At 59.3% G+C, this 15,585-nt stretch overlaps 1 protein-coding gene and 1 long non-coding RNA gene across 2 annotated transcripts in view; both read right to left on the bottom strand.

Annotated features, from left to right (window-relative positions):
* Positions 1 to 4,379: 4,379 nt before the first annotated feature.
* Positions 4,380 to 8,164, bottom strand: BARX1 (BARX homeobox 1). Its single transcript, XM_007969800.3, has 4 exons — positions 7,739 to 8,164; positions 5,716 to 6,007; positions 5,549 to 5,633; positions 4,380 to 5,139 (listed from the first exon to the last, which is right to left on the bottom strand). Exons 1-4 carry the CDS (start codon positions 7,959 to 7,961, stop codon positions 4,975 to 4,977), a joined length of 765 nt encoding a protein of 254 aa, XP_007967991.1. The 5' UTR covers positions 7,962 to 8,164; the 3' UTR covers positions 4,380 to 4,974.
* A 116-nt stretch (positions 8,165 to 8,280) lies between these two features.
* The window catches only part of LOC140712905 (uncharacterized), a 58,884-nt gene continuing 51,579 nt past the window's right edge, over positions 8,281 to 15,585 (bottom strand). Inside the window, exons 2-3 of the long non-coding RNA XR_012094720.1 lie at positions 9,354 to 9,454; positions 8,281 to 8,995 (exon numbers count right to left, since the gene is read on the bottom strand). This is a non-coding gene — a long non-coding RNA (uncharacterized lncRNA). The remainder of the gene's footprint in view (positions 8,996 to 9,353; positions 9,455 to 15,585) is intronic.

Below are 15,585 nucleotides of genomic sequence, written 5' to 3'. Positions count from 1 at the left end.
CCACAGCCCATTGCTCTCATATCACCTGGAATTTTTATTTTATACCTACTCAAAGATCTCTTTTAGGCTTATTAGGACACAGATTTAAAAAAAAAAAACAGATCACTATTGAGTTTACATCAAAACGGCAACTATCAGCGCAATCAATCAGCACTGGAGGTACTCCTAAAACTTCTTTGAGGTCAGAGGCACCTCTCTCAATGGACACCCTCTAAGCTGCTCCTCCCCTGTGAATTCCTTGGCCTACCTGAAGGACTCCCCTCCGTGGTCTTCCCATCCAGAGTTGGTGCCTGAGAGGCCAGAGGCCACCACTGTCCACTGGAATGGCTGGATAACCTCGGCAAACCTGTGGGAGTGTGTGGGGGGTTACATGGGGCATCCATGACACCCACAGCCTCTGGTACCCTCACCCCCATCCCAAATGTCATGGAAACCAGACTTTAGAAATGGGAAGATGCTGTGTTAAAATTGAGACCTAGGAACTCTACTGTGTAAGAGCTAAGACAAATTGAACTTCTGAAGTCACACCAGTGAGGGTCCCCCTTTCAAAGTCAGAGAGATCCCAAGAGGGAAGGCCCTGCCCTGGAGAGGCCTCTGACAGTCCTGGTACAGGAAGTTGTGGAGTGGCCAGGGTACCAGAACAGGGGTAAAGAGCTGAGCCAGACTGAGTCAGCAACTGCTGGCCCTGTGGCTGCAGTTACCTTCCTGCCCTGCCCAGCGGAGCGAGGAGTCCCAGCTCTCTTACCTCCCTATAGTGGGGTTGGGGAGGTGGCATTTGAGAAGTTTTCCTTCAGCTCCGAGATCTGGCCCCCGGCAGAGCTGGAAGGGAGGGTAGGGGCGGTAGGTGGGACCGCTGGGGAACCCAGCCTGGACAGAGGGTGCAGAGGTTCCCAGCATCAGCTAGTCTCCTCCGTGGACACAGGAACCCAAAGTGGGCTCAGGGGATGTCCTTTGCATTCTTTCTCCGGTACTGTCATTTCTAGGGCAGAGGCTCCCTGACCTGTAGAAAGGAAATCAGACGGGGGAGCAACAGAAAACAGAGGAGGTGCCAGGTTTCTGCTCGGACCCTGGAGCTCCAGGAAGATGGGGAGAGACGGCCAAGTGGAGGTGCTCACTCCAGGTTGAGAGGACCACATTTTGGCCATCCCTAGCCGGCCCTGCTCAGTTTTCCTGTAGCACAGTAAGACAGTGCCCTCCGGTTCCAGGGGACAAAAACTTCAGATTCCGCTGTTGTTGACTTGGGCCAGGACCCGCGCTTCTTTATTTTTTATTTTTTATATTTTTATTTTTTTCTTTCTTAGTCCCCACAAGTGACCCTCTAGGGGAATCCAGAACAGGGAAGGGAGCAAGCCAGAGGAATTTTTTTTTTTTTAGGTGAAGAGCCGGGGGAGGGACAGGGCGTCCCCCCTCGCGACTGCGCTTGTGACTGTCCTCACGGTGCAGGGGCTCTGCGTGGAGCCGGCGGTGAGCTGGAATATCCAAGCCGGCTGCAACTGGCCTTCCGTTTCCTACACGCCTCCTGCGTGCCGGGCCCAGCTGGGCGCCGCCCAGATCTTCTCTCTCCCGGGACTCCAGCTCCCCTTCTACTGACCAGGAGAATGTCTTGCTCCGAGCCAGGATCATACCAGTCGAGAAGCGACCCCCTCCCCCATCCCGGGCCGGGGCCCTTCTGCCAATCCTCCCCCCAAAGACTCCCTCATTCCCCAAGCCACCTTGAATAAAGCACACTGAGCGCAAACTTCGCGCCTCTGGGCGAACGCTGCCTCCGGTCTAATCCCAGCATTCTCTCCGCCCCCAGCCCTTCGCGTCCCCAGGGTCCAGGCGGTTGCAGGCGCTCCCCACTCCCGCAGGGCCACAGCTCTCGCGAGACTCCTGAGCCCTCTCCCTCCCCTGGCTGCGGCCCCCGGGCTCCGGGAAGCTCAGCCACCGCCTAGGCCCGCGCCGTATCTGGGTTTTGTTTCCCAGGAACTTGGGGATGACAAGAGACTTGTGCATGGAGGGGAAGAGGAATGGGATTCAAGGGACCCTTTCTTCAAGCCCGGTGCCTGAAATGAGGGATGCGACTGCTGCCTGCAGACAGAGAGACAACCTCAGCGCTCGGTGGCTGGGGCGCAGTGGCACGCAGGGCGGGCGCCAGGTAGCTCCAGTGCGGCACGCGCAACCCGACAGACCGCGTCACCTTGGAAGACAGGATGCAGCCCTTTACCTAGAGTGGCAGCTTTGCGGGCATGGTCAGCACGGGGTCTCTGGGCCGGCGGGCCATCATCTGCCTCTGCGCCTTAGCTCCCTGGAGCGGGCCTGGAGCTTCCTTCGGGTCTCAAGGGTTCCACCAAGCAAGGAAGCCCTGAGCTGCCCAAACACAATGGCGTGCAGCCGGCTACTCTTCCCCGGTCTCAGGGACTCGGTCTGTCTCTGCTTTCCCTGTCCCGCCAAGGAGCACAGAAGTGAAGGCAGTGACAAAAACTCCACCCCTCCCGCACTGCAGGGCCTGGAATCTGGTCTCCCTCATTTGAGGCCCAACTTCCCCACTGACCCACAGGTGACCTCCGACCGGAGTTCCCGCATCAAGTTCCCCTTTGTGCCTGGAGGGGGCTGTTCCCGCTGAAATATTGGGGCCCTTGTGCTCTGACTCCGGATTGGCCGGACCCCCTCCCCCACCTGTCAGAGCCCTGGTCCTACAAAGACCACTAGGTCCAGAACAGCAAGGCACCTTGGGAAAAAAAGACTCACAGGGCAGCTAATCTGCCGAAGGTTGCCCTCCTCGGATTTAGTAAAACCGGAGAGCCCGGAACGAACTGTGACTGATGCTGGTTAGATCCCCCTCCTTGCCCCTCTTGACTGGTGTAGGTACATTCTACCTTCTTCCACAACTCTGTATGATAGAGACATAGCTGGAAACCAGGTCCCTCAGGCCTCCCTTTCCACGGAAGTCAGACCTTCACTTTCTGTCCTTTCAAATGGAGAAGATTAAATGCAGTCAGGTAAGTCACTTGGCTGCTGGGACCAGTGCAGGCAGGGTGGCTAGGTTGAAAGACCTGGGAGTAACCCCAAGGCTGGAAGGGATTAGGGGCCACAGTCACACACTGATGGTTCATTCATTCCAGGCAGTCAGGGTTGGTTAGGTGTTCTGGCTTCTCAGGAAAAGCAGGCGAGTAGTCTGGTAGCTGTTTACAAGGCTGAATTAAGAACCCAGAGTGAGCAAGAGCTGGTTTCCCACACCTGGCAGGACTAGGGTGAGGAAAGTGGCTGCAGCCCTCAGAAAGTGCTTACTCTCTCCTTCTCCTCTCCCCACACTGCCCCCCCCCCCCAGCAAACCCCTCATTCCTTCAGGCCTTGAGGTTCCAGGAGGGGAAGTCAGAGCTCAGGTTCTGTGAAGAGCCTATCAAGCCAAGATCTGAAAGGCAAGGTGTTGCCACAATAGGTGGGGGCCAGAAGAGGTCACTTTCACATTCTGAAACACAAAACTTGCAGCTGAGTTGTTTGTTCCTGAATCTCTTTTTTTGTTGTGCCTAAATCTCTTTTCCTTTTTGAGCCTGGAAGGACCTGGCTTCAGGAACTCTGAATGACCAAGTTTCATAGTCTTACTGAGCTTTAACCAGTAAAGTGGCCATCGCTCCATCCCCACCTCTGGTCATCCTCCCCACCCCCAGCTTCAGGAAGCACGAAGACAGGAACCAACAGGCAGCCCTGAGCCCAGCCTGGACTGCGGGAAGACAACTGAGACCTCCATGAGAAGGGGGCACGTCAGGGCACACGCAGCCAAGCTGTGTCCCTGCAAGGGACCACCTTCCCTAGGCCGGTGTCAGCGGAGTCCTCTCTCTGCGTCAGCCAGGTGCCCTCACTGCCCGGAGCTGGAACTCAGGCGCCCAGGCGCTGCCGCCCTGAGTATCCTGCGGAAAACGTGAGAACTCTGGGGAGTCACTGCTGCTGCAAGGAACCGCGGGCGGGCTACCGCGCTGGTGGGGGCTCTGTCCAAACCTCGCGTCCTCGACTTCCCATCAGCCTCATAATGGGTTGGTGAAGACCATCTCAAGGACCAAACAAACTGGTACTTCAAGTCCCAGGAAACAGAAACAACCACCGAGGCGGCTGTCTGTCCGGACCACTTCCGGAGCGAGCTCTGCGGCGGACCTCTGGCTCCCGCTCCTTTAGGCACCCGCGGTGCGGCCAGACCGCTCCTGCCAGCGACTCTCTGGCTGGCAAGGAAAAGGAGGTGGAGTTCAGACTGGCCCCTCACGCCCAGAGTGGAAGCGATTCCTAGGATCCTGCAGCCACCGAGCCGCCCACCGTGCCTAGCTCGGGCTTGGTGGCGACGGGCACAGCTGCCTTCGACAGAGCCGGAGGAAAGGAAGTTTAAGAAGCAACTGCCGGCGTTCCGCTTATCTTGCTGCGCCCACCCGCACCCACTGCGGATTCAGACGCTGCTCCACCGAGCCCGATTGTGTCATAAAATATTTTATTGGAAAAAAAAAGTCACCGTCTTCGCAAGAGGGGGTAGGGGCCCCAGCGACATCGGAACCCGCCTCCAGGCCGAGCCGACCGGTTGCCCCGGGGGTCTCAGGCCGTGGTGGCCTGAGCCCAACCCCCAGTCCCCGACGTCCAGAAGCAGGTGTGTGCCTGGAGGCTCCCCGGCCGGGAGGGCAGGCCCCAGACGGGGTGGGGGTGCAGGCGAGGAGCGGGGCGTGAATGCGCGTGGAGCGCTCTGCGCCACGGAGCTCAGGGCAGAGACTAGTAGCTTCCGCCGCGCTGGATGCGAGTCTCCCAGGTTAGAGCCCAGAAGCGCGCTGGGACCTGGGTCTGGCTTTAGGGTCTGTGTCCTTCCTCGTTTGGCCCCAATTGTCCGCGTTCAAGATCATAATAAAAAGGTTTAGGAAGTAAACGTCTTGGACGCGGAAGGGCCGGCTCGCAGGTTTCCGCCGGGTGAGGGGGCTGCGGGCGGCGCGGGCATCCCGGGCCCGGCACCGTATGCCGCCCTCAGTCCTCGCGGCTCCTGTCGCTGGGCTCGCCCGGCACCTCCGCCGGTTTCTCCGCATCCTTGGCGCGCTCCTGCTCGGTGAGCTGCTCACTCGTTGGAATTGAATTCTTCTTGGGCCGCCCCTTGGGCTTGGTGGGAGACTCCAGGCCGCCGCCCTGCAGCACCTGCACGGAGGACCGCCAGCACCTGGGTGAGCCAGGACGTGGACTGGGGACCCCCGAGGAGACTTGCACCCAGGTGGGACTAGGGAGTACAGAAAACCATATGAGGAAATGGTGGGGAAATGTCCCGGGAAATGGCGGCTATTTGTCCAAATGCCGCTGGGGAGCGGCCTGGCCTGGAGAGCATAAGACTGCCAGGAGGCCTGAAGGTGCCGCGAGAGAAGAAGAAATGTCGGCTTAGCCAGGCACCCAAGGGGCAGAAAGAGCTGAGAGAGTCCCGGTGCGTACCAGGCACCGAGGGAATGGGGAGGTTGGGCAGAGTCTCTGCGGGGAGAAGGAGGAGAGTAGCTCTGCATGGCACCGGGGCATGGCCCAGGAAGCCGAGGGGCGGGAAGCCACCAGGCACACTCACTATTTTCTTCCATTTCATCCTCCGATTCTGGTACCACGTCTTCACCTGCAACTGGCTCAGGCCCAGGGATTCAGCAAGATCTATTCTGGAAAGAGCAGGGCGCACCCTCAGCAAGGCAAGTGATCACACTCCCACAGCCCGCTGGCCCCAGCCTTGCCCCGTCCTACCTGTCCGGCGTGGAAAGGTACTTCTGCTTCTCAAAGCGTTTCTCCAGGCCCATCAGCTGCAGCTCGGTGAACACAGTGCGGCTCCGACGCCCCTTCTTGGCCTTGGTGCCTGGCTCCCCAGGGCCTGCCGCCTCCAGCTTCCCGCGGAGCTGCAACTCGAGTGGCAGGTGTGGCGCACCCGCGGCGCCGGGCAGCCCAGGCCCCGCCGCCAGCAGCGCAGAGCTCAGCCCTGAACAGCCCAGCGGCGCCAGTGGGAACTTGAACACCGCCGCCTGCTCGGCCTTCAGCACGGCTGCGAAGAGAATGGGGAGCCGGGTGAGCTAGGACCGCGCTCCTCTACCCCAGGGACTGCCGCACCATGTGCCGGCGGGGGTACTCGCGCTTGGCTGGTGCCACCCAGCGCAAAATCTCCACGCCCTGCCCCTCGGCGCTGGTGGCGCAGATGGAGACCCTCCTTAACGCTGCTGTTCCCCAGATCTGGGAGGGAGTATCTCCTCGACCCCGTCCGTGCTCTGTCCTGGAGTTCCCCAAGCCTCAGCGACTCTGAGATCTCGGGGTTCTTGATGAACATGTTTGCAGCTGCGAGAAACTCGGAGTGTGTCTTGTCTTTCGGGGAAAGAAGAAACCAAAAATAAAACGGCAGCCGGTCCTAAGAAGATGGGCGTTTGCTCCAACCAAATCAGCACTGCTGCTTAGAAAAAGAATATGCACAGAGCGTGCACATTTGCGCTTCCGTGCGTGGCACAACAGCCATACGGTGGCTAGGAGTCATCTGGGCTGGAGTTGGGTGCTTCCCGGAAATTCCAAAGTACCCTGAGAACCTGGAAATTACTGTTGGCGTTTTCTATTTTCAGACGCTTCCCCATGAAGATGTTTCCATTTTCTTCAGTCCTAAAACGACTGTGTGCCCGCTTCAAACGAATTAGTAACAACAGAGCAGACGGAGATGAAAGGTAGCCAAATGGCCGAGTCCCCGATGGCCTTAGAAGCAGCGCGCTGGCCCTGCCGTTTCCAGGCTGGGGAGCACCGACTGGGGGGTGGGGTGTGCAGGGAACGCGACTTGAAGGGCTGGGGTCCCGGCTACAGCGTAGAAGCCTCCCTTCCCTGACAGGCCTGTCACTGAGGTGCCAGTCCTCGCCCGGCTGGCGTCGGAAAGGGTAGGGCAAGGCGCAGGTAAATGTGGGGCAGAGGACCCGCAGGGAAAAGGTAGGAGATGGAAGGCAGACCGACCCCAGTGAGAGAAGCCGAGGGAGGCCGACCCGCAGACGGCTGGAAAGCGAGACAGGAAAGACAAGACGAGGGTGGAGTGTGATGGAGAGGGCACCATCAGGGCAGGGCAGGCCCCGCCAAATTGGGAGAAAGGGCAGAAGCTGAAAAGGTCTGAGCAGGCCGTTCAAGCCCTGCAGAGGCCCAGCCGACCTGAAAGCAGAAGGGACAGCCAGGCAGCTGCTCACAGTCAGGCCTCTGACCCCGAGGCAAGGCCCAAGCAGGTCCGCACTGCGGCCAAGGCCGCGTTCCTCGCCCGCTGGAGCTCCCGGGGGCTCCGGGCCGCCTTGGGCCCGCGTCAGCACCCAGCCCTCGGGAGCGCAGGCCGCCTCCCCAGAGGTCCGACTTCCCTGTCTCGGGCAGCCGCGGCCACTCCCGGCCAGCCCTCTGCGGCGAAGCCCAGGCGCCCGTGGCCTGAGGTCGCTTCCACCCACAAGAGTCCGTAGCCTGGTCGTGCGCCTGCAACCGGGATGCTCACTCGGGGTCCCCAGGCTGGAGGCCGAAGGGAAGCAGTGAAGGAAAGAGCGAACACCCTCCCCGGGCGGCCCGCGGGCACGAGGCCTGGTTTCTCTGAGGCCTGGCGTTTGCACCCTCCGCCTCCCGCCTGGAGGGCTCCGAGAGACAGTCCCAGAACTTGCGCTCCCAGAGCAGCTTCCTGGGGCTGCTTCGAGGCCGGAGAGGGCTCGGGGCGCCCCCGCGGTTCAGCTCGCTGTCTCCCGCCAAGCCCTGCCCGCGACCCCGCGGCCGCCACACGTACCCAGGTGGCTGTGGAAAGGCCGCGCCGCCAGCAGCGCCTGCACGCCGAACTTCAGCAGCTCGCCCGCCGCGGCCGCGGCGGCTGCGGGCGCGGCGCCCTTGGGTCCCGGTGGCTCCGTGAGGATCTCCTCAATCATGAAGCTGCGATAGCGGTGCGACCGGTGGTCCGCGCAGCCCTCGGGCGGGCCGAAGCGCGCGGCGCCCGGCTCCCCCGGCCGCTGCATCGCGGCGCCCACGGCTGCGCCCGCTGTTTGGCGGCGGCGGCGGCTTGACTCCGGCGCGGGGCCCGCGCGGGACTCTAGGCCGGCCCGCAGCTCGGGGCGGCGCGCGGGCGCCGGCTCATGCCCCCTCCCCCGCCGGCCGGCCGGGCGGAGGCGCAGGGCGCGGGCGGGGCGCGCTGGGCTCGGCCGGTCGGACCCGGGACTGCGCCCCCGCCCCGCGCCGCCGCGCCTCTTGCCCGGCCAGCCCCGCGTCACTGCCCCGCCCCGCCCCGCCCCGCCCCGCGCCGCCGCCCCCAACCCCTAGGCTGAGCCGGAGGGAGGGACACAGAAGGGAGGGAGGCGGAAGGGAGGCCAGAAGGGAGGGGGCCGCGTGAAAGAGGCCGGCCGACCGAGACCGAGGGAGACCCAGCGGAGCGCACGTCCTGGAAAGAGAGAGCCGGAGAGTTCGGGAGGCAAGACCCCCAGAGACGAGAGTCGGAGGGATCAACGACACAGGTGAGAGAGGGGGCAGAGGGAGACGGCGTGGGCCAAACAAGAGTCGAGAGAGTGTGATGTGAGGGTACCAGGGACGCCACCGAGATGTGCACAGAGACCAAAAGAGGCGTGAGAGCCAGCGGGTTGTGACGTGACGGAGGGCACAGAGGCAGGCGGGGCAGAGGGAGGGGGCGGTAAAGAAAGGGGACCGCTAGAAAACGGGCGGCTTGATCGGCTTTTAGGTAGCCCCGGAAAGGTCGGGAGGAGGAGGGGCAAAGGCCGCGCTCCTCAGCTGGGAAGGAGGTGGTCCGAGCAGTCTCCAGTCCCGGGCTCAAGACCGCCAACCCGGCAAGGGTGAGGCAGCGTGCAGGGATGCAAGGGGCAGAGCGGTAGGGGCACTCGTGCACCCCTCCCACCTCTGCCTCAGTTTACCATGTACGGCCTCATTTCTCTCCGGGCTGCCGTGAGAGAAAAATGTTCTCCAGCCGAGATTTGCTTGATTTGCAAACTCAAGTGATCCATGGAATGTGTCCCCCAGGAGGCTGTGGGCTGGTTACATCCCCCTAGTTAGAAAAGGAAAAAGATTGGAGGAGAAGGGAAGGATGCAGCTTTGTCTTTACCCAGCTTTGGAGTATCAAGAAACCGTTACTGGGCGGCGTTGGGGCGAGGGGGCCACAGGCTGCTCTGAGAGTGTAAAGACCAAACCCTGGTGGGACCTGGCTCCATTGCGGAGCCTCAAAGGTTCCAACATGATGGAGGAAGTTGGCAGTGCCTTCTCTAGATCTTTCTTTCCATCATTAGAGAGTATAAACCCAAGCCGTGGAGTGAACGACCCCAAAGCTACTCTACACTGAACTCCTCTCTTTGGTCCTGCCACTACTGGTGAAACCACTGACCCATTCTGGGCCTCAGTTTCCTTACCTGTCCTGAGGAGATGCTGACACCTGGCTCCAGGGAGACTGTGAGAACTCAGTGAGGGGGTCCTGCATGCCGAGGGTCCTGCACCCTGGGAGCCCTTAGGTCTGTTTGGAGAGAAAACAGTTCCTCCAGGCAAGAGGGGAGAAGTGTCCCCAGGAGGTAGGGGGAGGAGTACCTGCCCTTCTCCTCCTCAGGAATCACTGGTCCTACCTCCCAGCCCCATCCGCCATTGCCAGTCAGCACCTGACGCACTGTGAGTGTCCTGGGCCACCCCGACTTCCTCTATGAGCTCCATGTGGGGCCTCAGTCTTCACCCCAGGTAACTAGGGCTTACCATACCTGTGGCCATGCCCCCCACCCAAGTTGAAGTCCTTTCTCCAGCGCCAGCTGCTGGTGGGGAGGCCTTCAGGCTGGCCCTCAGTCCCTGGCCCCTGCCCCAGACTCGGGGGTGGGGGTGGGGGGCAGGTGGGGAGGACTAGGAAGTGACCCAGATCCTTTGTCTGTAGGGCTTGGAGTGAGGACAAAGACTACCTTCTCTGGTAAGATCCCAATCCCAAGAGCCCACTGTCTCTCATTCCCAATTGTTGCATGACTTTCTGAACTCAGTTACCACTGGGACTGAAAGAAGGTGGCCTCAATGGCCACCAGTTGCTTCAGACTCCCTTGAAGAGTGGTGCTGTGAGCCTACATGGTTCTTTGGAAAGGGTGGAGAGGGCACCACTAAAAGCAACAGTATCCCACACTGAGCAGGCCACCTCGTGAGAGACCAAGACACCAGGAAGCTGGCCCTGTCACTGTTGGCCAAGCAGCCACCGACATCCTACTTGGCAAATAGAAAAAAGCCAGTGTCTCCTGGGAGGCTGGGGCAGCCATTCGGGCTCCCCCCACCCATAGGTAGACTCAGAGAACCCTCCCTAGATGAGTGCAATGGTATCACTCAATTCAACCATCTCCTTTCTCAGATGGGAAACTGAGGCCTAGCAAGAGGCAGGGCCTGGTGCAGGGACTACAGTGAGTAGGGCTGGTTTACTATTGCTCGTTGTACAGAGCCATATCAAGCCCTTTTTCCCGGCTTCCTCCCTCACCTCCCCCATCTTAGCAGGGCCCGTGCCCCCCCTCACCCCCTGGCTTCTACATCTCCCTAAGGGCATAGCCTAGTGGCGGTTTCTCCCTGAGTAGGCCCAGCTAGCCTCTGTCCCATCCCCTGTTATTTGGACCCTAACAGAAGCCACCCAAATTTGAACCATCTCTGCCCCATGCTCAAGACCTGAGGGTCTCACATCCTCAAAATGGTCTCCAGATTCCAGATTCAAGGATCACACTGTTCATCAGCTGTCACTAAACTTATTTTACTACAAGCCATCCTCCTGGGATAGTTCCTTGGTCAGTTTGTGGGGGAGGGGGTCATTTTCAGGATGGAGGCCTCATGTCTAGATTTTGGGGAGTCAAAAGACTAGTGCAGCCCAGCCCTCACCCCATTCCACAGGTGTGCACCCCTAGCTCCTTGGACGCTGGCCAGGACCATTTCCTGCAGCCCCAGGCCAGCCTTGCAGCATGAGCAGAGGGCAGCTTTGGGAATGAGGCCCTGAGGGCTGGAAGGAGAATGCCCAGCGCCTAGGGAGCTTTGGGGGACCGCAGCTGGCTCCAGGGGCTGACAGAGCCAGGGTCCTGCCCCCGGTTGCCCAAAACACCTCCTTCGCAGGTCTGTCTCTGGCCCCCCCGACTCCTGCTAGACGCAGCCTCCCCGTCACTCGACCCCACGGCAAACCAGCAGATAAACCCCTTTTCGGCGAAAATTACACAAAACCGGCGGCGGCGGGGCCTCCTCTGCTCAGGCACTGCCGCGTTGGCGGCCGAAAAAAGAGGGTCCCAGAGAACGGGAACCCCCTGCCTGTCTAGGACACCGAGGCCGAGAGAGGGGAAGCCTCCTCCCCAGTGGGGTGCAGTCTGGGATCGAAGTCCCCACCCCAGGGGCGCAGCTGCCAGCGCGACGCCTGGGACATCCCCCCTCCCGAGGCCTCTAGCCGCCGCCGCGAAAATCCCGGAAACCGTCCCGCTCGCAGCGGGCGCAGTGGAAAAGGTGACCTCAGCGCCCCGGGCCAGCCGCCCTCCCTAGCAGCCGGACGGCGAGGGGCTCCGGGCGGCAGGGGGTCCTCGGCGCCGCCCAGTCGTTGGATGAGGGCCCTCGGAGCGCAGAACCGGCCTCCTCCCCACCCATGTTCTGCCCCTCACACCCTACAGCCCCTTTGGAGGCTGCGGGACTGGGAGGGGACTACCTCATTCCCACAACCGAATCCGCTAAGCATTCAGGTGTAGGTTGCAGAACCGCCTCCTCTCCACCCACACACTTCTTCTCCAGCGCCTCCCAGACGGGATTGTGAAATGGCTCCGCGCGCAAAGGGGTCCGGGAGCCGTTCGTTGTACAGGGGGGGAAGCTGAGTCTGGAAGAAGCACTCGGGGCAGGCTCAGCGGCCAACGGCCAGGGGATCGTGCATTGCTTGGAGGACGCTGGGCTCTCCTCCATCTGCCTCGGCCGTGGGCAGGTTGTTTCCGCTCCCACTTGCAGCGGGTCTGCATCTTAATTGGCAAAACGAAGTTGGGGCCGCGGTGGAGCGGGGGCTTCTTCCAGAACGGTCAGCTCACCTCCGGCTGCAGTCGTCCCAGCAGCCGCCTGCGGGGGGGTCCCACGCCCTCTTACTGGTTGACGTCCAGCCCCTAGGGGCCCAGGTGGCCCCGGGCCACCTCATCTCGCGGCCTTCTGCTCCCGGCAGCCTTGCGCGCCCCGCCGCCCAGCACACTGTCCGTCCCTGGGGACGCGTCACTAGCACTGGGAATGGAGCTCGTTTCCTCTTTTCTTTTCTTTTTTCTTTTCTTCTTCTTTTTTTTTTTTTTTTTTTTTTTTTTTTTTTTTTTTTTTTTTACCTTTGGTTCTGATTGTCCAGGCTGTTGGTGCCGTGTTGGTGGTGCTATTGGGACTGGGGCACTGGCCTTGGCCGCAGGTGTGCTGTGCCAGACAGAGGCCGCCTGGACCTCGCGCGGAACGCACCGTCCGGATGGGCTGCGGCGTTCACTCTGCTTTTGCCCCGAGCAGAGACTGGCAATATCTTTCCTAGCTTCAAAACAGAAAATCTTGGAATTATAAAATTACCCCGTCCCCACGCTTACAGGTTTATCTCCCGGAGACCACCAACTCGCTTTCTCTTTGGAGAAGCCAGCCTCTGTGATGCCTTCTTTCATGAAAATTTCAAGCTCAAATGTGGGCATTCGTTTTGAGTCATTTTAAAGCCCTAGAAGCTGGGGGTCAAATTGTGTTTGGGGTGACAGCGCCTTTAGACACATCCCCCTCTCTTTCCAAGCTCCACCTCTTGGAGCAATTTACAAATTTGTTCCTTTGGAATTCGCTACTTTATTTTTGTTTTGTAAGTTTTGTTGTTGATTTTTTTAAAATGTCTAATTTTCTATGGAAGTGTGAGTTTAAATACATCCAACAGCCCAGCATAGTGGCAAGCGCCTGTAGTCCCAGCTTCTGGGCAGGTTGAGGTAGGAGGATTCCTTGAGCCCAACAGTTCGAAGCTGCAGTGAACTATGATTGCCCCACTGCACCAGCCTGGGCGACAGATCCAGACCCCGTCTCTTAACAAAAATAATAAATAAAAATAAAAGATAGATACTTAGATAGGTAATAAAAAACTCGCTCCGGCGACCCGGAGATGACCCGGTTCTTGGTCTAGGAACCCGAGGTGATGCTCCTGGACATGCAGAGCTGCCAGCCCGCCGCTCCCCTCCCAGCCCTCCAGGCCCTGGATGGGTCCCGCCTCCATTTCACACCCACCGCTCTCCAGCCCCAGCGGCTCCCGCAGAGACCTTGCTTCGGAGTCCAGTTACGCGAACCAGCGGCGCCTGAGGCCACACCCAGAGTCAGGAAGTAGCCGTCTGGGTGCCGGGGCTCGGTGAGGCCGGCTGCAAAGACCAGAACTGCTGGGCGCCGACTGCAAGGCCGGGTGGGGGCGGTGCTTGGGACCCGCACGGGTGCTCTCCCGCCGGCGAGTGTGGACCCTTCGAGAACGCTCCCTGGGCCCAGGTCTGACCCCCACGCGCGTGCAGCTTCGACCTTTCGAGGAGCATCAGGGTCGGTGCGGACCGACTACGCAGGCCCTCCCTGCCCCATCCGGGCTGGTGCCAGGCTGCAGCTCGAGACCTGGTTTCCACCCCAGGCTCCCACAGAGCCCATGAAGCGCTGGTCACAGTCCCTGGAAGCCGCGGACCAGGCTCCTCTAGGAGCCTTCCCGACTTACGGAGCCTGAGACCCCAGACAGCGGCCGCCTCGCGCGGGTCAGAATGCGGCGAGGCGCCCGCGGAAACGGCTCGGCTTTTCTTTCTTTTCCCCTTTTCTTTTCTTTCATTATTTGCTTTTTTTCCTCTTTCTTCCCTTCTTCCACCCATTTCCCCCTCCTCTTTCTTTTGTGTTTTAAGTCCTCCCCCCACCCCGCTTCTTTCTTTTATTGCTCGCTCATTCTCGCTCTTGTCTCCTCTTCTGCTCCCGCTCCCCGCCCCTTTCTGTTCCTTTTCATCAGAAGGACTGCCAAGTCACAGTCCCGTCCTCCTAATAAAAGAAGAGGCCTTCGTGCTCGCGGTGCCCACCAGGTGCCAGATGCTCTGAAGCTCTATCTAGTATGTTTAACAGGCACAGAGCTCTTGGAGGGTTCTACAGCCTGTGGAGGGGGTGCGGGATTCTTTCCAGCTTGGGCAGCCTGGGGAGCTAGGCCTGGGATTGGGAAAGGGGTCTGGGCCGTGGCCCCGTAGCCAGGTGAGATGGACCACAGCATCTCCTCCAGAATATCTCCTGGTGGCAGGGAGGCCAGGCCAGATCACATTGCCCACGTTCCAGCAGGGACTTACTCTTGCATCTGCCCTTCCTGACACAGGACTGTGCTGTAGCTACCAGTCCTGTCTTCACCTGCCACCTCCCCACTCCACCGCCCTGCCAGGACTGGAAGGGAGGGGGCTGGGCACTGCCTCCTCCAGCAGCACCTCCCACTGGGTGCTGCTTGGGAAGGGATGGAATAGGGGACATGGTGCTTCTTTTACAGACAAGAGTTCTGGGATCTAGGGGGGAAAAAGGAGGCTACAGCCACACCACCCCTCAGATGCCAGGCAGGATCAGCCTCTGGTACCCTGGCTTCAGGACAGCCCTCCTGCCTCCTGCTGGTGTGAACTGACTGAAGATGACACACAGAGAGGATGGGGACAGGAGCTGGTGCCACCTCCACAGGCACTGGGCTTCCCTGGGCCCCTCTCCCTTGTCACACCTGTACTTTCTGCCTTGTTCCTACCCCTTGGTGCCAGGAATGGGCTTACAAGCCCAGTTCCCAACGGGTCAAATCCCACACATTTGCAGATAGGCAGAGCACACAGGGGACCTCGAGATGGTTTGCAGACATCTTCCTACTACTGCCCTTGAGCAAGCCCATTTCCTGTGCAAGCCTCAGTTTTCCCATATGAAAAAACAGGAGGGGGTTTTTAGGTGAATCTTTCTCCTTGCCAGTGTTAACAACTTAGGTCATGGATTGAAAAACTTTTTCTATAAAGGGCCAGATAAGCAAATGTTTCAGGCTTTGCAGGCCACATGGCCCTGTTTGGTGACTCAGCCCTGTCTTTGTAGGGTGAAAGTAGCCCTAGATAATGCATAAATGAGAGGGTATGGCTGTGTTCCAACCAACTTTATTTATAGATATGAAAATCTGAATTATATTTAATTTTCATGTCGCAAAATATGATTTTTTTTCAACCACTTAAATATGTAAAAACCATTCTCAGTTTGCTGGCCAAGCAACAACAGGCAGTGGGCCACAGTTTACCAATTCTTGTGTAGTTTCAATTATTCTGATTGCACAAATATTGCACTTCCGTATCAGACATGTTGCCTTATGTTAACATTTTTTCTTCTAATTTCTTTTTTCCAGGAAAGGATCTGTTAGTTTACCAGTATTTGGGCCTTAGGAACACAGAATCACCTGGCATATTTCCTACTCCCATTTCTGAGTTCTCAACAATTTAAGTGTTTCCCTTATTAGTACCATACCCAGACACTGGATTGCACAACGTACAATCACCCTCTCACTTAATCCTTGCAACAGCCTTTGGAATAGAGATAGTTTACCCTGCCTTCCAGCTCCTTGCACACCCCTGGAGACAGGGCGCTCACTCCCTTCAGTGGCTGCCTAACAGACTGCTG

This window comes from Chlorocebus sabaeus, chromosome 12, assembly GCF_047675955.1.
Source record: "Chlorocebus sabaeus isolate Y175 chromosome 12, mChlSab1.0.hap1, whole genome shotgun sequence".
Taxonomy (NCBI): domain Eukaryota; kingdom Metazoa; phylum Chordata; class Mammalia; order Primates; family Cercopithecidae; genus Chlorocebus; species Chlorocebus sabaeus.
The sequence above is the reverse complement of the archived record's forward strand: the minus strand, read 5'-3'. Positions and strand labels throughout refer to the sequence as shown.

Bases quoted from the DNA above. Each gene is read 5' to 3' on its own strand.
- BARX1 (XM_007969800.3), bottom strand. From the start codon at position 7,961: ATGCAGCGGCCGGGGGAGCCGGGCGCCGCGCGCTTCGGCCCGCCCGAG. The intron at 6,008-7,738 runs GTACGTGTGGCG...TTCTCTTCGCAG, and splicing joins GCCTTTCCACAGCCACCTGG to CCGTGCTGAAGGCCGAGCAG. The intron at 5,634-5,715 runs GTAGGACGGGGC...TGCTCTTTCCAG, and splicing joins TACCTTTCCACGCCGGACAG to AATAGATCTTGCTGAATCCC.